The sequence below is a fragment of the Lepidochelys olivacea genome (genome assembly GCF_965140295.1).
Source record: "Lepidochelys olivacea isolate rLepOli2 genome assembly, chromosome: 1".
Classification (NCBI taxonomy): Eukaryota; Metazoa; Chordata; order Testudines; family Cheloniidae; genus Lepidochelys; species Lepidochelys olivacea.
The window spans coordinates 25857826-25880187 of NC_140411.1; the positions used below are offsets into that span (position 1 = coordinate 25857826).

Consider the following 22362-nt stretch of genomic DNA (forward strand, 5'->3'; position numbering starts at 1 on the left):
CAGAACTGCACACAGTGTTCCAGGTGAGGTCTCACCAGTGACTTGTATAACAGTACTAAAACCTCCTTATCCCTACTGCAAATACCTCTCCTGATGCATCCCAAGACCACATTAGCTTTTTTCACAGCCATATCACATTGGCAGCTCATAGTCATCCTATGATCAACCAATAGTCCAAGGTCCTTTTCCTCCTCCGTTACTTCTAATTGATGCGTCCCTAGCTTATAACTAAAATTCTTTAATTAAAATAACTAAAATTGTTATTAATCCCTAAATGCATGACCTTACACGTCTCACTATTAAATTTCATCCTATTACTATTACTCCAGTTTACAACGTCATCCAGATCCTCCTGTAGGGTATCCCTGTCCTTCTCTAAATTGGCAATATCTCCCAGCTTTGTATCATCCGCAAACTTTATTAGCACACTCCCACTTTTTGTGCCAAGGTCAGTAATAAAAAGATTAAATAAGACTGGTCCCAAAAGCTATCCTTGAGGAACTCCACTGGTAACCTCCCTCCAGCCTGACAGGTCACCTTTCAGTAGGACCCGTTGTAGTCTCCCCTTTAACCAATTCCTTATCCACCTTATTCCTTATTCAATTTTCCTATTGATCCCCATCTTATCCAATTTAACTAATAATTCCCCATGTGGCACGGTATCAATTGCCTTACTAAAATCTAGGTAAATTAGATCCACTGCGTTTCCTTTGTCTAAAAAATCTGTTACTTTCTCAAAGAAGGAGATCAGGTTGGTTTGGCACGATCTACCTTTTGTAAAACCATGTTGTATTTTGTCCCACTTACCATTGACTTCAATGTCCTTAACTACCTTCTCCTTCAAATTTTTTTCCAAGACCTTGCATACTACAGATGTCATACTAACAGGCCTGTAGCTACCCAGATTACCTTTTTTCCCTTTCTTAAAAATAGAAACTATGTTAGCAATTCTCCAATCATATGGTACAACCCCTGAGTTTATAGATTCATTAAAAATTCTTGCTAATGGGCTTTCAATTTCTTGTGCCAATTCCTTTATATTCTTGGATGAAGATTATCTGGGCCCCCTGATTTAGTCCCATTAAGCTGTTTGAGTTTCGCTTCTACCTCAAATATGGTAATGTCTACCTCCATATCCTCATTCCCATTTGTCATGCTACCATTATCCCTAAGATCCTCTTTAGTCTTATTAAAGACTGAGGCAAAGTATTTGTTTAGATATTGGGCCATGCCTAGATTATCCTTGACCTCCACTCCATCCTCAGTGTTTAGCAGTCCCACTTCTTCTTTCTTTGTTTTCTTCTTATTTATATGACTATAGAACCTTTTACTATTGGTTTTAATTCCCTTTGCAAGGTTCAACTCTACTTGACTTTTAGCCTGTCTCACTTTATCCCTACATGTTCTGACCTCAATAAGGTAGCTTTCCTTGCTGATCCCTCCCTTCTTCCACTCCCTAAATGCTTTCTGCTTTTTCTTAATCACCTCTCTGAGATGCTTGCTCATCCAGATTGGTCTACAACTCCTGCCTATGAATTGTTTCCCCTTTCTTGGGATGCAGGCTTCCGATAGCTTCTGCATCTTTGATTTAAAATAATCCCAGGCCTCCTCTACCTTTAGAGCCATAAATTCTTCAGTCCAATCCACTCCCCTAACTAATTTCCTTAATTTTTGAAAGTCAGCCCTTTTGAAATCAAAAACCCTAGCTGCAGATTTATTTTTATTAATCCTTCCGTTCAGTTTGAACTGAATTAGCTCATGATCACTTGAGCCAAGATTATCCCCTACAACCATTTCTTCTATGAGGTTCTCACTACTCACCAAAACCAAATCTAAAATGGCATCCCCTCTACTCGGTTCAGCAACTACTTGCTGAAGGAATCCATGAGCTATCGCATCTTGGAAAATCTGAGCCCTATTATTATTACTAGCACTCGTCCTCCAGTCTATATCTGGGAAGTTAAAGTCTCCCATGATCACACAGTTTCCATTAGTATTTACTTTATTAAAAACATTAAAAAGGGCTCTATCCATATCCAAATTAGATCCTGGCGGTCTATAGCACACCCCAAGCACTATCCCAGGGGAGGCTCTAATAGTTTTCTTCCCCAATTTAACTTTTGCCCAGACGGACTCAGTCATATCCATTTCATCGCTTCTTATTTCTTTACATTCTATCTCATCATTGATATACAGTGCTACTCCACCACCTTTACCTTTATTTCGGTCTTTCCTAAACAGCACATACCCTTCAATACCTGTAGCCCAGTCATGACTACTATTCCACCAGGTCTCTGTTATCCCTATAATATCTGGTTTCACTTCCTGCACCAGTAGCTCTAGTTCCTCCATTTTGTTACCTAGGCTCCTTGCATTAGTGTACAAACATCTTAATTTTTGCTGTTTGGCCTCACTCACATTCTGTACCCTATTAGGCACGGTCATTTTACTACCAGTATAACCTATTAGACTTGTATCTACACTGCCCTTCCTCCTACCCACGGCTGTATCCACTCTTACTTCATTTTCTTTCCTCTCAATGCTAAATTCTGGTGTGGAGATTGCCTGGACATCTCCCAACCATCTCCCCCAAATTCCTAGTTTAAAGCTCTCTTAATCAGTTGTGCCAGCCTCCATCCTAGAAGTCTATTTCCTTCCCTACTCAGATGAAGTCCATCCCGAGAGAACTGTCCTCTATCCATGAATGCCTCCCAATGGCCATACATCCCAAAGCCCTCCTTACAGCACCACTGCCTAAGCCATCTGTTGATAGTCATAATCTTGTCACACCTTTGTTGCCCTTCTCTAGGAACATGCAGAATCCCACTAAAGATCACCTGAGCCTCAATTTCCTTAAGCATCTTTCCCAGCCTAACATAGTCTCCCTTAATACTTTCCAGAGAGAATCTAGCCGTATCATTTGTTCCCACATGAAGGATAATTAGGGGATTCTTTCCTGCTCCCTTTGGAATCCTTTTCAACCTCAGGTCTACATCCCGTATCTTAGCACCTGGAAGACAGCACACCCTCCTATTCTCTGGATCAGCTCTGGTTACAGGCCTATCTATTCTTCTCAGTAAAGAGTCCCCAGTCACATAGACCTGCCTTTTCCTAGTGACAGTGCTATTCTCCAGTCTATCCCCTGTTCCCTCTGGCTGCAAGTTCTTTCCATTCCTATTCTCCCTTGTAATCCTCTTTAACCCATCCTGTATCCTCCTGGGGCTCATATTTGGTGTAATCTCCATTAACTCTTCCCCTTTTCCTATAGGACTAGCCGCTCTTCTCTTCTTCCTTGCCCTTCCACCTTCAGTGACTACCTGCTGAGCCCCTTCTTCATTTTCCAACTCTGCAAACCTATTCTTAAGCTCTATTTCTCCTTCACTAGCCCGTCTTTTCCTTTTCCTGGTTCTTTTAGTCACATGCTTCCACTGACCACTTTCCTCACCCAGTCTCCCCTCAGAATTCCCCAGTCCTGCTTCCATCTGCAAGTCTGAGCTTTTCCCTTCAGATACCTCATGCCTTTGCTCCATAATCTGCTCAAACCCCTTCCTAAACTCTACCAGACTTTCCACCTGCATCTCCAAACCTCGGATCTTTTCCTCCATCAGCTCTATCAGACGGCACTTCATACAGACAAAACTCTTACCAGGTGCCCCCTCCAGGATCATGTACATACCATAGCTTCCACATCCAGTCATCTTCATTGTGTCTTCTGCTACATGGGTCACTCCCACTGCTGCCTCTGTATCTGTCATTGCCTTCCCACCTAAATCCTGTTAATCTGGGAAACACAAACCACACCATAACACCACCACCCACAGCAAGAAACAAGCACTACAAGACAAACTCCCCTTTCAAACTCCCACTCAAACTCCTCTGTTTGCTAGCTCCTGTGCCGCTTTAGCTGCCTGTGCCGCTGCCTGACTAGCTGCTACCTTTTAGGACCCCTCGTCAAAGAAGTCCCGCCCCCTAATCAGGGCTCAGCTTCTCTCCCAGCGCAAAGCCCCTACAAGCCTCTACACATACAAATACTACCAATACAAAACCAAACACAAATACCGTCTCCTCCAACAGAACTCCCACTCAAACTCCAGGAAGAAAAGGAGTACTTGTGGCACCTTAGAGACTAACCAATTTATCTGAGCATGAGCTTTCGTGAGCTACAGCTCACTTCATGCATCCAATGAAGTGAGCTGTAGCTCACGAAAGCTCATGCTCAAATAAATTGGTTAGTCTCTAAGGTGCCACAAGTACTCCTTTACTTTTTGCGAACACAGACTAACACAGCTGTTACTCTGAAATCAAACTTGAGGAGCGCTCCAGCTGCACAGTCCAGGCCCTCTAAGTGCCTTGCCAGTGTGGATGGGTCATGAGTTAGTGAGCCTGGGGCTGCTTTAATGCACTCTGACGAGCAAGTGTAGCCATGCCCTAAGTTGTATTTCCCGAGTTTGTTTATGAGAAAGTCATGCGAGACAGTATCAAAAGCCTTACTGAAGTCAGGGTATACCACATCTACTGCTTCCCCCCATCCACAAGGGTTGCTATCCTATCAAAGAAAGTTATCAGGTTCATTTGACATGATTTGTTCTTGACAAATCCATGCTGACTGTTACTTATCACCTTATTATCTTCTAGGTGTTTGCAAATTGATTGCTTAATTATTTGCTCCATTATCTTTCTGGGTACAGAAGTTTAGCTGACTGGTCTGTAATTCCCCAGGTTGTTCTTATTTCCCTTTTTATAGATGGGCATTATATTTGCCCTTTTCCAGTCTTCTGGAATGTCTCCCATTTTCCATGACTTTTCAAAGATAATTGCTAATGGCTCAGATATCTCCTCAGTCAGCTCCTTGAGTATTCTAGGATGCATTTAATCAGGCCCTGGTGATTTGAAGACATCTAATTTGTCTAAGAAATTTTGACTTGTTCTTTTCCTATTTTAGACTCTGATCCTACCTCATTTTCATTGGCATTCACTATTTTAGATGTCCAATTGCCACCAACCTTCTTGGTGAAAACCGAAACAAAGTCATTAAGCACCTCTGCCATTTCCACATTTTCTGTTATTGTCTTTCCCCGCTCATTGAGTAATGGGTCGACTCTGTCCTTGGTCTTCCTCTTGCTTCTAATGTATTTGTAGAATGTTTTCTTGTTTTCTTTTATGTCCCTACCTAGTTTGATCTCGTTTTTTGCCTTGGCTTTTCTAATTTTGTCCCAACATACTTGTGTTATTTGTTTATATCCATCCTTTGTAATTTGACCTAGTTTGACCACTGCATTACAAGATACCTGCTGTTACCCTCATAGCTTTACATGAGCTCTTGAGCCCAGATAGTTAGGACCTGGTTCTGATCTTATTTACACAGGTTTTGTACCAAAATAACTCCACATAGGGTCAGATTCTGATTTCAGTTAGTGTAAATCCAGAATAACTCCATTTACTTCAATAGAGTTACTCCAGTTTTACATGAGTGCAACTGGAATTCAGGATCAAACCGATTGACTTCAGTAGAATGACTCCTAAGTTACACCAGTGTGAGATAAGTATTAGATTAATCATATGCTAAAATAAAGTTTATAGTGTGATTTTGTGATTAAACTGGGAACTCTCGGAATTAGGGTTCTAGTCCCACCTCTGTTGATGGGTGACCTAGAGTAAGTCCCAGTGCCTCAGTTTACCCTTTTGCAAAATGGGGGTAATGACAGTGACCTCCTTTGTAAAACATGTTGAGATCTACTGATGAAAAGTTCTGTGTGAGAGCTAGATGATATTATTGTTACATGTAGCTACCAAAAACATCAGCTGCACTGTTGAATTTAGCCCTGAAATATCTCCTATAAAAAGATTGCTAAGGGCTAGCGCTTTAGCTGATGTAAACAGGTATAGTGCCAACATCTTCCATAATCAGCTGAAGATCCGATCCTCAGAATCATGTTATTTAACTTAAGCCTGATCTAAACTTAAAACTTAGGTCTACATAACTATGGCACTCAGAGGTGTGAAAAATCCACCCCCATGAGTGCTGTAGTTATGCCAGCCTAGCCCCCATTGTAGACACAGCTAGACTAAGAGAAGAATGCTTCTGTTGACCTAGCTACTGGTTGCTTGGCTCCTATAGCTGATGGAAAACTCTTGCTGTTGCGGCAATCTGCATCTACTCAATGGGGTTACAATGGCATAGCTACAGTATTGAAGCTATGCTACTTTAGTGCCCATAGCAGAGACACGGCCTTATTTTACCCTTCTCATGTATATAAAATAGACACATCAGTCTGAGTCTGTGCTTCTCTGCAACATGGAATTCTTCTTACAGCCACATTCATCCCCAGATGTATTGGAGTCAATGCGACCCAGGCATGCACCTTAGAGAGTGAAATGTCACCTTCAAAGTGATTGGTGTCCTTAGCACTTGACTTGGAAATAGTGCAAAGTGACTTTTACTTAAGTGCATTTATAAAATCCAACAACCCTGAAAATAGTTAAATATCTTTATGTGGTTAAGTGATAGAGTGTGAGAAATGTTAAATAATACACCAAAAGAATGCAGGAGGTGGTATGATGTATGGGACATTTGCCGCATCACTGCAGTAATTAATGTTGATAATACTATCGAGGCCCCGAATACTCTCTGAAATCTACCATATACACTTAATGCTGTCAATTCAGCAGCAAATGAGGAGTAATGAAGGAAGACACTACTTGACTTGCACTATGTTTATACAGCTGTGGCCCTGACTGATTGTATATGGAGTTCCATGATCTCTGCTGGTAGACTGTTAGTATAATGAAATAGCATCTATTAAAAGACAGACACTTGAATGTTTTATGAAGACTGCATGTATATAATTATAATGGAAAGTATTGGGCAACTATAGGTGACGCTATCAGCTCAATCTATAATAAAGTTTGGGCCACAGGTCCAACTGGTGTACGTTGGCATAGCTCCATTGAGGTCAGTTCAATTCCATTGAACCACTGGTTTCTTGATTTACAGTGCTACGAGCAAGAACAGAACCAGGTACGTGGTCTTTAAGAATTTTATTCTGCTACAATTTAAATCACTGGCAAAGCTCCTATTGAGCTCAATAACTTAAGATCCAGCCATAACTACTGGTTCTAGCACATCACGTTCCAATGGGGCTTCCCTCCAAGAACTTCTGAGGTTTATCATAGTGGTGGATTACAGATTCACTCCCTCTCTTCCTCGTGGAAGTACAATTTTCCCTAAAATGCTACAAAATTATTTTAGTATTGTAGATTCCTCTGAATTGGCTCAGCTTGGTTCATCACCCATTGCCTTGAGTAAATGGCTGCTCTGAGACCCTTTCAAACAAGTCTAAAAAGAATTCAAGTGAAATCATAATAAAGGCCGTACTGTGTAAAAACACACAGGTAAAAGTGATACTCACTGCATTTAATTATTATTTCTTCTATCTGTAATATTTATATGAAATCTTCCACATTAAGAGCCCACAGCTTAGAATTAAACATGACCTAAGCCGTTAGTTCTAATACTGTCCCGGTTAATCAGTGGGTGGTATGAATGATAATGTCCACATTAGGCAAAACTGGCTCTCTGGGAGATTTCCCTATGAAGAGGCTGCCCTGATTCAGTGCATCTTAGAATACAGAAGTATTCTTTATAGCCCTTTTCATATGATAACTCAAGTGCTAACACCATTTTTAGGGCTGAAACTTGTCAAAGCATCTAGTTTCCTGGCCAGAGTACTCTAGAAGCAATATAAATAGTACTCTACCCATCTCCCTTCAGCCCTCCCCCCCATAATGAGCTGTAGTATGATACAAGTGAAGGGCCTGAAGTCTTATCCATTTTAAGAAGCCTGACAAGTAGATTTTTTCCAGCTGATTTTCATAGAACCATTTCATAGAAGTGAGAGCTGAAAGAAACTTACCATGTTATTGAGTACCTAGATTTATAGTTTTTAAAACTAAAAGGAACTATTAGGATCATCTAGTGTGGCCTCCTGAAAAAAAATGCCATAAAATTTCACCAGTAATTCCAGAAAACCCAATAACTTCTGGCTGAACTAGAATATACCTCTTTGTCCTTGCCAGATTGCCCCACACAACACGTTTTCTAGTGTTTTGTCCAATCCAGTTTTAAATTTTCTAAGTGATGTGGCTCCCATCACTTCCCTTCAGAGACTATTGTACAGCTTAATATTTACGATCAGGAAGCTTTTCCTGATCTAAATTTCCCCTATATTAATTTCATCTGATTACTAATTAATTCCCCATATACCACCTTAGGTAATTCCACTCCTCCCCTGCTGTGTCCAGACCTTTCAGATATGTGCCCCTTTTTCATCTTATTCCAGCTATACTTATGTAGAACTTAATTTTTTCCTCAGAAGCCAATTCCTCCAGTCTCTTGATCATCATTCTTCTTCTCTGATTTCCCTTGGATTTGTTAACATCATTGTGAGACTTCAACAACTGGAAATGAGCTCAAAATTTTAGACTTATGGAGAGGGACTATTACTACTATTAGAAGCACTGCACTTGCACCTAGAAGCCTCAGATGAGATTAAGGCCCCATTATACCAAGCACCGCACATTCACATAGTAAAAAACAGTCCTTGACCCCAAAAAGATCTTACAATCTAAACAGACAGACAAAGACATATGAGGTGAAGTGGCCATACTAAAAGATCAATCCCAAAGCTGGGAGTAGAACCCAGGTCTCCAAAATCCCCATTTAGGGCCCTGTACACTAGATTAGTGTGTTTCTCAACCTTTTTGATTCCAGGATCCAGCTTGCTGCCTTCCTAACCTGTGTCAGAGAGTTCTCAGGGACCGACAGCAGTCCATGGACCAGTCGTTGAGAAACACCGCACTAGACCACTCTGCTTCCCCCATTACTTTACTGCTTTGTGATATAATAAAATACTCTCCCAGGTTACTCGCGATATTATAATTTATGCTGTTCTCAAAGCATGCAAGGATCTTTCCAGACAAAGAGACAAGGTTTCTGCCTTACTACATTTACTGCCTTACTACATTTACAACCTTAATCAACAATGTAAAATGTATGGACAGGAGAGGAGATGTGACAAAGTGATGGAGCACTGAACTTTAGCGCTGAAGGCATCTTGTTAGTTCCACTATTTTTGTTAAGTTTTCATTTTAAAAAGATTTTCTGTCTTTTCTGATATACTTCAGTGTCAGGGAGGCCTAGCATGTGTGTGTGTTCTGGTAGAGTGTTTTAAGGAGTGATTCAGAAGAGAGAGTAGAAGCATAGTAAGCTAGGTTAAAGAAATACCACATTTAACACCAACTTCAGTAATACCCCACTACAGCATCAGTGGGTAGGTAGGGTTGCAAGGCATCCAGTTTTTGACCGGAATGCCTGGTCGAAAATGGACCCTGGCAGCTCCAGTCAGCACTGCTGACTGGGCTGTTAAAAGTCTGGTTGGCGGCACAGTGGGGCTAAAGTAGCCTCCCTGCCTGCCCTGGCTCTGCACAGCTCCCCAGAAGTGGCCGGCGTGTCTGGCCTCTAGGCACAGGGGCAATCAGGGAAGTTCCGCATGCTGCCCCCACCCACAGCGCCAGTTCCGCAGCTCCCATTGACCAGAAACCGTGGCCAATGGGAGCTGCGGGGGAGGCACATGAGGACATGGGCAGCACACACCGCACAGAGCTGCCTGGCCTAGGGGCCAGACATGGCATCTGCTTCTGGGAGCAGCATGAAGCCATGGCAGGCAGGGAGCCTGCCTTAGCCCTGCTGCACCACCTGAGGTAATCACCACCTGTATCCCGAACCTCTTGCCCCAGGTAGGAACCTGCCCTGCACCCTAACTCCCTCCCAGACCCTGTATCTCCATCCACTTCCCAATCCCCTGCCCCAGCCCTTAGACCCCTCCTGCAAGGCAAACCTCTCATCCCTGGCTCCACCGCAGAGCCCACACACACCCTCAGCCGGAGCCTGCACCCCCTCCCGCTCCCTGAACCCTTCATTTTTGGTCCCACCCTAAAGCCTGCACTCCCAGCTGGAGCCTTCACCCCCTCCTGCACCCTAACACCCTGCCCCAGCCCAGTGAAAGTGAGTGAGGGTGGGGGAGAGCTAGGGACCGGGGGGGGGCTGAACTGGGTGGGGTGCAGAGAAGGAGTGGGGCAGTGGGCAGGGAAAGGGTATTTGGGTTTGTGCAATTAGAAAGTCCCCCAACCCTATGGGTAGGACAGGACCCAGGAGGGCCTATAGAGATTATGCTAACCCTGACACCATAGGGTATGTCTACACGGCAGTTAAAAAGCTGTGACTGGCGTCTGCCAGCTCACTTGGGCTCGCAGGGCTTGAGCTAAGGGGCTCTTTAAATGCCTGAGCTTGGGCTGGAGGCTGGGCTCTAGGACCCAGCAAGGTGGGAAGGTCCCAGAGCTGCAGCCTGAGCCCAAGCCAGCCACAATCAAACAGCTTGAGCCCCACAAGCCCAAGTCAGCTGGTATGGGCCAGTCATGGGATTTTAATTGCAGCGTAGATATAACCATGGAGACTCCGAGAAAGAGACAATACAGTGCCGTATTGACACTCTGAGGGATCTCCTGCTGGCTAGGGAACACCTGTGCTAGCAGGAAGCTAGGTGAGAGCTCAGAGTTTAAGGCCAGAAGGGACCACTGGGGCTACCAGGGCCAGAACCAGTATGGGGACACATGGCCCCTAGAGTAGGGGCCAGGTGTCACATATTCTCCAGTGTCTGTTGGGTTTGGGGATGGGCCCTGTAGCCTTTAAAAGTCCAGTCCTCAGGGCAACCCTCAAAGAGACTTCTTTCCCCAGAGCCCTGTCCTGTAGGTTTGATTATGGAAGGGGATGACCTAGCTGACTATTTGTTCCAACCTTTTACTACTCCTACTTTTTGCAGTGCAGTGATTCGTAAAGGCCCCAGTCAGGGAAAAGTGCTCAGCACTGTACACACATAATAAAAACTATGACCCCTGCTCCAAAGAGCTTGCAGTCTAAGTATATCACAAAACACAACAGGTTGTTTTGGCTTACGGACTAGTAATTGCCAGGGTCAATCTCCTTTCATTTACTTTTCTCAGACTTGTACAGCTTCACCAATTATCTGTGATTTGTCAGAGACACAGTAAGTCAGTAAAATAATTCCCTTAGTAGGTTTGGGCCCAAACACATTTCCTATTCATATGAATAAAGTTCACATGCATAAATATTTTCAAGATTGGGGTTTTAGAATGCTTTAACAGCCAGAAATATTGGACAAAGAATTAAAAATATAAATCAATTAAGTAGTTCGTGTAGTGGCATGTTGCTTTAGTTTTATAGCAGTAGTTTTAATTTAGTTTCTTCTAATGTCATCTCTGATGTGCCTTCCAAGTATACTAGTGCTCTTTCTTTAAACATTTATCTTAGTATTATACTAAAGAGCTGAACATAAATGAAATCTAATTAGTAGGTACTTTGAGCTTCTATTTTATTGAAATAATAATTATGCACATCTTCATATCAGTGTATGATTTCCTCTTCACATATAGGCTTTGCCAATCCACAGACTGGAATAGCGAACATGTCTCAAAGCAGTTTACATAATGCACTTCACATCTATATGAATGGCTCCATGTCCCAGGTACAAGGATCTGCTAATGATCCCATCTTTATCCTTCACCATGCCTTCGTTGACAGGTGAGTTTGACTCTTCCTCATAAAACTGATCTGTTTTGTGTATTTAAAATGCGCTTTTTTAACGTTAGTATCAAAATTTGGATAATTTAGATGCTATTAAACTTACAATATTTTCAAACATACTGTACATAACTGAGCTCTTCATTCATTTAATCTAATTGACAGCAATTGTGTTGTAATTTTCATACTTGCTTGAATGTTCACTGTATTAAAAGAGTGTTGAAAGACAAATGTATTAATAATAATTCAGTGATTTTGTGGTGATAGAAACTTATTCTGTGTCAAGAAGGCTGAGTCAAAAATGTGATTTACTTTAATATTGCTATGATCAGATGGAGCCCTTCCTCTCAATTACAAATATTACTTTTGTTTGAATCGATCATTCATAAGAAAAAAAATCATATCAATTGTTCATAAATAAAAATGTCAAAGTCCAACTTTTCAGTGAGACACACAACTGTGAACGCCTTCAGCTGGAACAGAAAGGAGCTGTAGTTATGCAGGCAAAAAGAAAATCAAACCGAAGGAAGTCATGTTCGTTAGAAACAGGAAAAGAACCTCAGTTCTGAAAACAATGGACAAAATTGCTAAGAGAAGGATTATTTTCCTTCTTTGACAGGGTTACTGGCCTAGTGGATGAGGGCAGCTGTCGACATAATGTATCTTGATTTTAGTAAGGCTTTTGACAAAGTACCACGTGACGCTCTCATAAGCAAACTAGGGAAATATGGTCTAGATGAAATCAATGTAAGGTGGGTGCACAACTGGTTGAAAGACTGTTCTCAAAGAGTAGTTATCAATGGTTTGCTGTCACACTGGGGGAATGTATCTAGTGGGGTTGTGCAGCAGTCAGTCCTCAGTCTGGTACTATTCAATATTTTCATTAGTGACTTGGATGATGGAGTGAAGAATATGCTCATAAAATTTGCCGGGGAAGACACAAAGCTGAGGGGAGGGGTGGTAAGCACTTTGGAGGACAGGATTAGAATTCAAAATGTCCTTGATAGATTGAAGAATTGGTCTGAAATCAACCGGATGAAATTCAATAAAAACAAATGCAAAGTGCTACACTTAGGAAAGAAAAATCAAATGCACAAACACAATATAACTGGCTAGATGGAACTACTGCAGAAAAAGATCTGAGGGTTACAACGGATCAGAGACTATATAAGAGCCAACATGTGATGTGTTGAGTCTTAGGCCCAGGCCTGCGAGTTCCCAGGCAGCCATCACATGCTGGCTGCCACCTGAAGTCTGCTGAAACCCCAAGGGCCAAGGAGCTAGTACGACTACAACCTCAGCCAAGGCACCACGCACAAAAGTGCTGATTGGAGGATTGCCCAGCTCCACCGATTGGTCCGACCATGCTAATTAAGCCAGAACGAGGCACAGGAAGTTGACTGAGCAACTAAGTGATTTCCCGCAGCAGCAGCAGACCCTGCTCATGTCTGCATTCTGCACCCAATCCTGCTCCGCTCCTGCTTTCTCTCCTAGTTCCCACCATGGTCCTGCTCCGTGCCTGATCCTTGCCTCCCTTCCAGTTCCAGACCTTATGCCTTGCTTCCTGGCTCTAACCCTCAGCTCTGACTTCTGACTTGATCCTTAGCTCTGGTAGTCAGCAGTCGACTCTGTTACTGTGTCTCAACTCAGTTCCCTGACCTGGATGCCTGCTCTGCCCACTGCACCCGACTCCTGCTCTCACCAGTAGGCCAGACCGCCTGTGTCCTAGTCCCTAATATGCAGTTCCAAAAAAGGCTAATATCATTCTGGGTTGCACTAAACAGGAGCATTGTATTTAAGATGCAGGAGGTAATTGTTCTGCTCTACTCAGCACTCAGATGGAGTACTGTGTACAGTTTTGGGCACCACACTTTAAGAAGGATGTTGACAAATTGGAGAGAGTCCAGAGGACAGCAACAAACATGATAACAGGTTTAGAAATCATGGCCTATGAGGAAAGGTTAAAAAACTGCACAAGTTTAGTCTTGAGGAAAAAAAACTGAGCAGGGACCTAATAGTTCTCAAATATGTTAAAGGACTGTGGACAGTGCTCGGTGGTTCTCCATGTCCACTGAAGTAGGACAAGAAGTAATCTGCTTACTTCACAGGAGGAAGATTTAGGTTAGATATTAGGAAAAACTTTCTAACTAGTTAAGGTCTGCAATAGGCTTTCAAGGGAGGACACTGTTATGGAAGGGTTTTAAGAACAGGTTAGACAAACACTAGTCAGGGATGGTCTTACTTGAAACTGCCTCAGTGCAAGGTAAAGTACTTGATGTCCTCTCAAGGTCCCCTCCTGCCCTACACTTCTAGGATTTCTGTGACTTTCCAAGATGTGAAGCTGAAATTAAAAATGTAAAATATTTTGTTTGCCAAAATATATATGTGGCTACAAATATTTATATTATAGTATTGCTATTCATTTGCAAAGACCAGAAAGTAAGCAAGAAAGAAACGTGGCCAGTTAATCAAAATACAACTGCAAAATCGTAAATATTAGATGAGCAACGCTTTTAAAATAGGTTGAAATTTACCAGGTTCTTATCAGATATGTGGATACCCACATGGTTCTGAATAGCAGCAATGGAAAATGGCAAGGTTCTGGTCAGATCTCCTTCTGCTGTACTTGTAGAAGCTCAGAGCAGCAGCAGAGACACTGGAATAGTCTGTCTGCAGACTTGGGAAGGCAGCAAAGGGCTTCTCTGTTGGTGTAAATTAAAATAGCTTCATGGACATCATTGGAACCAGGCTAGATTTACACCAGCTGAAGATCTGGCCCTAGAAATATAATTTTCTTCTTGTAAAAGGAAAGCTCAGATTTTGCAAAAATTGATGTCACTCCCTCAGAGAAAAATTCCTGTTCATGAGAGTGAGTGGATTTTTCAAGCTCTACCCTCTTCCACACATCACTCTGCTCAGTAAATCAATCAGCTAGTTTGGTTGGAAGAGGTGAAACTATAAAGCTGGGAATCATCTGTGTACTAAAGACACTTGTGACAAAGTCAGGCCAGAGGGCTGCAAGAGGGTGTGGGAAGGCAGATATGTTGGCCTTTAACATTCTAGGGCTCTCTTCCCTATAAGCTGAGAAGGGGTTACCTCAGGTCATTTAGGAACACCTGGATCCAGTTAAGAGCTGCCTGAGACCTTTTAAAACCAGGAGGGAGATAGAGACACAGTCTGCTACCAGGCTTGTGGCAGAAGGAAAGTAAAGCTTCTCCAGGAGGGGAGGCTATGCTCCTCCCCATAGGAGAAGCAGACAAGCCTGAATGCTTGCTAGGGGAAGGACTGATACCCGGGGGCAGACTACAGAGCGACACCCAGACCCAGCGAGGAGGCAGGGGAAGGTATCACCCTTTGTTTTTGTGTTTATGGGACTATTCCCCTTTTGTTTGGTGGAGGATCACCCCATAGGCCTACCCTGAGGCCTACCCAGGAAATACGGCCAAAGGAGCACAGAAGGGGTGAGGACGAACACTGCCCAGAGTGGGCTAGAGCTGATTTACCCCAGGCCCACCATTTCCAGAGGGGGAAGTGCTTGGTCCGGTGAGATGAAGGAGATGCCTTGCCACACACTGCAACCCATGTTTCCTCACTGACCATCTTAACTGCCCCAGGACCCGTTGAACAGGATGGTTGACATGAGACCACAACCCTCCGAGCAGAAGACCAGTGCCCAGTCTTTCAATAATTTATTATATGCCTAGAGCCACAGAGTCCTCCCAGGTAGAATTCACTCCACGCAGCGGGACCAGCACAAGATCTATGCCTCACTTCAGTTCCACCGGGACCAAGGCTTACATGTTGCATAGGCCTCCATGCTGAATTTCACCCCTAGTTATTGGGAGCCTCTGGAAGCACTTTCAAAAACTGTAATCATTATCAATTTTCTAAGATAAACTTTGCAAAGAAAACATCATTGGATCCTATTGGTAATGACGAAGTAAATCACCGAACAAAACTGTGAAGACAATGCAAAAACTATCACACAACCTCAGACTAGCTGTGGCAGAATAAATGCAGCTAATGGTAATAATGCTGCCTTTTGCATAAGTGACAAAAAAAATACATTAGCATGATTAGGGTTACTTAGCAGCCTTATCCATGACAGATTAATCATGCTTTTAGTTGTAATTAATAAGTAGGTGACTGATAGGTAAGTACAGTACATTTAATAAACTGTTTCTCTCCTACATAGTCTAAGGGCTGTGGAGGATTCCTTTTCTGAGAGGCAGGCAGGCAGGCATACAAAGAATAGTGTAGAAAGAGAGAATAACCACTGCAGCTGTGGGAAAAGTTCTGTATCAGCCTCAACTTTTGTGCTTGAATCAGAACGCATTAGAACGCTGATTGTAATTACCGTGTTGGGTCTGTGGGTTTCTATTTCTAACCCTCTCTGCCTAAGGACTTCAGTAGGAGTACCCTACCCACTGGCGTACTGAGTAAACATCAGGAGACCTGTGAGGTGATGGCCTATAGGAGAGAGATTTAAAACAAGAAGCCTATAGAGCAAGCAGGTATATACAGACAGTGATACCAACCCCTACTGTTGACCTTCAGACCCTCGTAGAGACAGAGAACTGTGCTATACTTTAACTTTTTTTTCCAGAGAGGAGGGATGGTCCAGTGCGTTGGGTGATAACCTTGGTGATAGTCTCCGGAGACTCAGGTCTAATTCCCCTCTCCACCAGATTTCCTGTGTGAACTTGGACAAAGTCACTCAGGTGCCTAACTTTCATTGATATCAATAGAAGTTACGTGTCTGCCAGATCTGGCTCAATCCTGTAATTCCACAAATCTGTGGTGTAACCCTGCAAATGGCGCCAGCTAGGGTCATGACATGCAGCCCTTCATGTGTTGATAAAGTTTGACAGCATTATATGCTGGGGTGGTTTGGTCCATCCTGGTGACCTAGTCAAAGAGCAATGCCACTTTTCAAAATAATGAGCAGTTGAGGGAGGCCAGATCTCTGTGAGATTGTGACATTTCAATCAAAGACAAACCACTTTATTTTCAGGATTTGGTGCTGGCAGCGCACTGGAATACCTCTAGACACTCCAAGTCCACTTGTAAAAGGATCTAGGGTTCTGACCCATATAACAATACAGATTTGATAGATCCTGAACTTTGTCTCAGTGCAAAGATGTTTTTGCATCCATAATTCAGACATGGACTTCACAAAGGAGGTGGTGAGACCCATTCATCAAAGAACGTCCGGTTTGCTGAAACCATTTGAACTCTGCTTGTAGCCTAGGTAGATTAATTCACAAACTCTATTCATGGCCCTTGACTACACCTGCACCGGGGATTCTGGTGGCCCAGCTCTGATATTCTGGACCTCAGTCTTCTGCCATGAGATGTTCAACCCACAGTGTGGGTGGGATCTTGGGAGGTGAGGCTGAAATTCTCTGACAAGCACAATGGATGGTCTTCCATACTGAGTGATAGTGGGTCTCCTATTCACACTCTCCCCTACCTGCAAGTGTGCAGGATATAAAAAGGGGAAGGGCAGCAGATTTAGGTGGCAAATAGATGTGTCTGAGGTGAGCCTTATGCAAATGAGACACTTAGCAATACAGTCTCTTCTTCAGTCACACCTATACAGGTAGACTGGAGTAACTTGGTGCCCACACAGCAGCTCTGTCATCAATGCAGGATCGGGTCCCTCACCTATTATTTGCTTGTTAGTTGGTAACCAAGGACCGAACACACAATCTAATTTTTAAAAGCAGGTGATCTGCATGAACTTTCTATAAGGTGGTTGTACAACTGGTTGAATAACTGTACTTAGACAGTAGTTATCAATGGTTCACAGTCAAGTTGGAAGGGCATATTGAGTGGGGTCTCAGAGCAATCTGTCCTGGGCCTAGTTCTAGTCAATATCTTCATAAATGATTTGGATAATGGCATAGAGAGTACACTTATAAAGTCTGAAGAGGATACCAAGCTAGCAGAGGTTGCAAGTGCTTTGGAGGACAGGAATAGAATTCATAATGATCTTGACAAACAGGAGAAATGGTCTCAAATATTAGGATGAAATTCAATAAGGACAAGTGCAAAGTACTCCACTTAAAAAGGAATAATCAATTGCACAAATACAAAATGGGAAATTACAATGTAGGAAAGAGTTCTGCAGAAAAGGATCTGAGGGTAGATCACAAACTACACTTAGTTGATCCCTAGGCATGTTTACATAATAAACATGATTCATAACAATTAATTGTTATTATGTGGATGATTCAAACAAAGCATCCAGTATTAGAAATAGAGTTTCAGAATTGGTCTCAGGCCTCGGGATTTTGTTGCTGACCCCTGACTAGTGGAATAAGTCATAAGCACAAAGCAAGCCTGAACATAACTCATCAGGGCTTTCATCCTTTCTTGAAATGGCTGGACTCAAAGGATGGACACCATATGGAGAAGCTGTCACATGATATTACTAGATAGTGAGAAGGCAGCACTGGAACTTGTTTACAACTAGGGCTGATTGAAATGCTGGATTTTGCTTCTCTTTTGTTTTTCCCTTGACGGAAAATAGTTTGTTTTTTTTTGACAAAACAGACATTTTCATCAACAAATTTCCATTTTTGTCAAAACCTTTCAGGTTTTTGTTAAAAAACTGAAGATTCCAAATCCCCAGACTTTCAATTTATTGGTAGCTAACCCCCACAGATTTCTGGGTTTTGGTTTTCAACAGCCTCCTTCCCCCTCCCCAAAAAATTTAATGACACCCAAAAAAATTACGACTCCTAAAAAGGGGATTATTTGAAATTTTTCATCATAAAAATATCATTGCTTGACCAGCCCTATCCATAACACTCTTGAATTTGTTGTCAGCCTATTTACAGCACTGTTGGATTGGATACACCTATGCAACCAAGCCACCATTAGTAGCACCCTAGTCTCACAAATTATAATAGAATTTAGTACAGTCAAATCAAACTGAGGTTCTAGCAATTGGATACATTTTTGGATTTCACTAAGCTTAATGATGGCCTCAGAGCCTAACTGGAACATTACTGACTTTGAAGTTTCACATCACAAAAAACACGTGGGCATCCATAGTTTGACATTGCTGTTGGCTGTACGATGATCTTTCTGCTAGCTGCCATCTAGGGCTAGATTCTTTCTTTAGGAGGCAACATTACACAGTGATGTGCATGCACACGTGTATGTGTGAGCATTCTACCGCTCAAGGATGTAAAATTAAGCATACGACCACCCAAAGGGTGCTAGAGAGGGAGAGGAGGCCAATGATATTCTTCCAAACAGGTACAGTTCATAGAAACATAAGGTTGGAAGGGACCTCAGGAGATCTAGTCCCACGCCCCTGCTCAAAGCATGACCAATCCCCAGTTTTTGCCCCAGACCCCAAATGGCCCCCTCAAGGATTGAACTCACAACCCTGGGTTTAGCAGGCCAATGCTCAAACCACTGAGCTAACCCTCCCCCTTACTACCATCCTGTAAGGGCACTCCCCTTACTACTGAGCCCCATGAGAACTCCACTGTTCTGCCTGGTCAAGGCTATACAGCAATGCCAGCTGTCCTATTCCTCTCCCCCCTTCCCCAGGGTGCTCTCACAGCCCATCCTGGATGGCTGCCGAACTGGCAGGCTGGAGCTATATGTATCTATACAACTTCTCATCCTCCAGCGTACCCAAAATTTAATGATATAAAGTTGTCCATTCCTATTCAGGATTCAGAGTAGCAGCGATGTTAGTCTGTATCTGCAAAAAGAAAAGGAGTACTTGTGGCATCTTAGAGACAAACAAATTTATTTGAGCATAAGCTCTCGTGAGTTTTCTGCTGCCTTCTCTGCTTCTATGGTGTTTCTTGATGGCTTTTCTCTCTCTTTCACACGCACACACACACGCTGTGCTCTCTCTCTCCCTCCCTCCCTCAAAAGAATATCCATCTCCCTGTATTTGAGTTCAGTCCTCAGTGAAACCCCTCCAACCCACCGAGCTCAGTTTCCGACAGGCCTTACATGTGAGGTACGTTTTGGGTTGTGGCTCCTATTATTTGAGCTCTCTTACATTTATCCTGAACGAAGGGCGGCTTTTACATTCACCAGCTTCAGAGAGATTTCACCCAGCTCCCTGCATGATGATACTGGATATCATCACCATGCTAAAAATGGTTATGGAACGAACCAGCAGCTGGAAACACTAGGGGCTATATTGTTGCCGAGCATCACAGCCCTGCACTGGGAGCAGCACAGAACAGCCCCAGTGGCAGTTATTGTGCCGCTCTTAAAAGCATTGCAGAGTCTAGCACTCAGCGTCGTCCTGTGTAGGCCTTGCTGTCCCTGATTGCAAAGGCTTTAATTGTGCCTGGCCCTTCTGCTGGAGGGAAGTCAGGAAGAGACTTCTCCTATGCATGAGCTGGGAACAGACTAGTGCTAACCCTCCCAGACGCAGACAGATCAGGACCATGAGTTAACAAATCCTTGACATGAAGGGTTACAGGTTTACTGTGACTGTGGATGGTGGTGCATTATTAATGGCTGCCTCTTCACCTGCCTTTGTCTAGCAGATCTCATGTGATTCCAAGCCACAGTTCATGCAGTTCCAGAGAATATCATTTGTCACATGTCATCATTTTTTGCCAATATATCTGACAAAGCAACATGAGACTCCCTGAGCCCCTATTGAGTGAAAAATGCAATAAAACTTAGCATTTACTCAGTGCTTTTCATCTTTGCAGTGCATTTATAAATATTAACCAATTAATCCATGTACTAATGTCATATAATCCCTGTTTAACCACTGTGGTTAAGGTACTAGACTCAGGTGATCTTGATTCAGTTGCCAGCTCTGCTACATGCTTCCTGTATGACCTTGGGCAATTCACTTAATCTCTCTCTCTGTGCCTGAATTCTCCATGAGCAGACAGGGGAGAATACTATCTTTCTCCCCACTCTCTCTTTTTTCTATTTTGATTATAGTCTCTCAAGGTCAGGGACTCTAGCTCACTGTGTTTTAGAACAGGTTGGAAACCTGAAATGTTTCCTGTAAGAAATTTCAAATGGAAAATCTTGTAGTAATTTTTCAGCTGAAAAACTTCAGCTTTTTCTGCACAATATTTTGAATTGGTCTGAATAAAATAGTTCATTTTTTGAATCAGCATTTCAAAATAAGATAACATTTTCCTGCCATTTTGTGGTTTTAAAAAAAAAACCCTAAAATGATATTTTAAGATTAAATGAAAAAAAGCTTTGCATTTCAAAATGTTAATTAGAAATGAAAGCTTTTATTTTGACATTTCCTGTGAGAAAAGCTGAATTTTTTTTTATTGGAATGGACATTTTTCCAGAAATTTTTTCTCAACAAAATATTTTTCCTTCCAAAAAATAACATCTGCACAAAATATTTTGACTAGATAAAGTGCCCTATACAAGGGGTCACTAATTCAACTAGGGCCTCTAAATGTTATTTTAATACAAATAATAATAAAAATAATCTGAAGATCACAATACCAGAATGAGATTTCACCTGCATGTAACTCTCCTGTAGGCATCACATTGCAGAATCAAGGTCATGAAGGAGCCAGAACTGGAGCTCAGAAAGTCTGACTTCCAGTCTTGTGCTTAGACCATGCTCCTCTCCAGTGTTCAACTCTGAATAAACCATTTTATAACAGGCTGTCCCCTATTGGACTTGCAATTTAGTACTTTATAGATAGTGAATAGGAATAGCCAGATTAACACTTGAGCTTTTCTCAAAGCTATGCTACAAGGAGAATTTTTTTGGGTAGACTGCTAGCTGGAAAAAAAAAAGATTTGGAATATTGAATAAGGAGTCTGTTTGATTCCTCCCATGTGGAGAGAAAACAGGACTTTGTGTACACTTTGTCAATAAACAGATTCTAACAAAGAAATACCTAACTGATTCATCAACTTCTCCTCCTAATGGAAATAACCAGCAAGACCAAGGACAGTGGCTAACTGCTCGGGTCAAAAGGGTAGCAATATTCAATTTACTCCTGGGGGAATTCTGCGCCAAAAAATTAAAAATTCTGCGCACAATATTTTAAAATTCTGCAAATTTTATTTGTCAAAACAACACTACATAATCATGCCAGTTTCAATTATTTTTGTAATTTATTTCAAAATACCTATTGGCAAGTATGTCTGTAATAATACAGATGTATTGGAGCATCAGATTTCATGGGTGAATGCCCACTTCGTTGCATGCATCCAATGAAGTGGGTCATATTCACCTATGAAAGCTGATGCTCCAATACGTCTGTTAGTCTATAAGGTGCCACAGGACTCTTTGCTCCTTTTACAGATCCAGACTAACACGGCTACCCCTCTGATGCTTGTAATAATACAGACACACAAAAATTCCCCCGGGAGTAGAGAATTAAAGAAACCCCTATGACAACCCAGTTCCTGTTTCTCTGCCCCTTCCCCCCTGCAGAGCCCAACCGGGGGCCAGACACTACCCTCCCTCCCCTGCATCCCAGAGCCTAGCCACGGGCCCCTGCTAGCCCAGACACACCCCAAACACATCCATGGGCTCCCCTAGCTCAGACATCTGCCCCCTCCTCCTCAGACCCAGCCATGGGGGCTCCCAGCCCTGACAACCCCCCCACCCCACCACTCAGAAACCCAGGGATCCAGAGGGAGAAACAGCCTGACACTGGGTCCCAGGCTTGTGTGGAGTTTCCTGCGCACTGTGGTCTCCTTCCCTCAGGGCATGC

The 22362-nt window shown here is 42.7% G+C and overlaps 1 protein-coding gene across 1 annotated transcript in view; it reads left to right on the top strand.

Moving 5' to 3' along the window:
- TYR (tyrosinase) overlaps nucleotides 1–22362 on the top strand; it is an 84520-nt gene that overhangs the window by 34908 nt on the left and 27250 nt on the right. The window contains exon 3 of the mRNA XM_084617363.1: nucleotides 11509–11656. Coding sequence (XP_084473489.1) covers nucleotides 11509–11656 — 148 coding nt within the window. The remainder of the gene's footprint in view (nucleotides 1–11508; nucleotides 11657–22362) is intronic.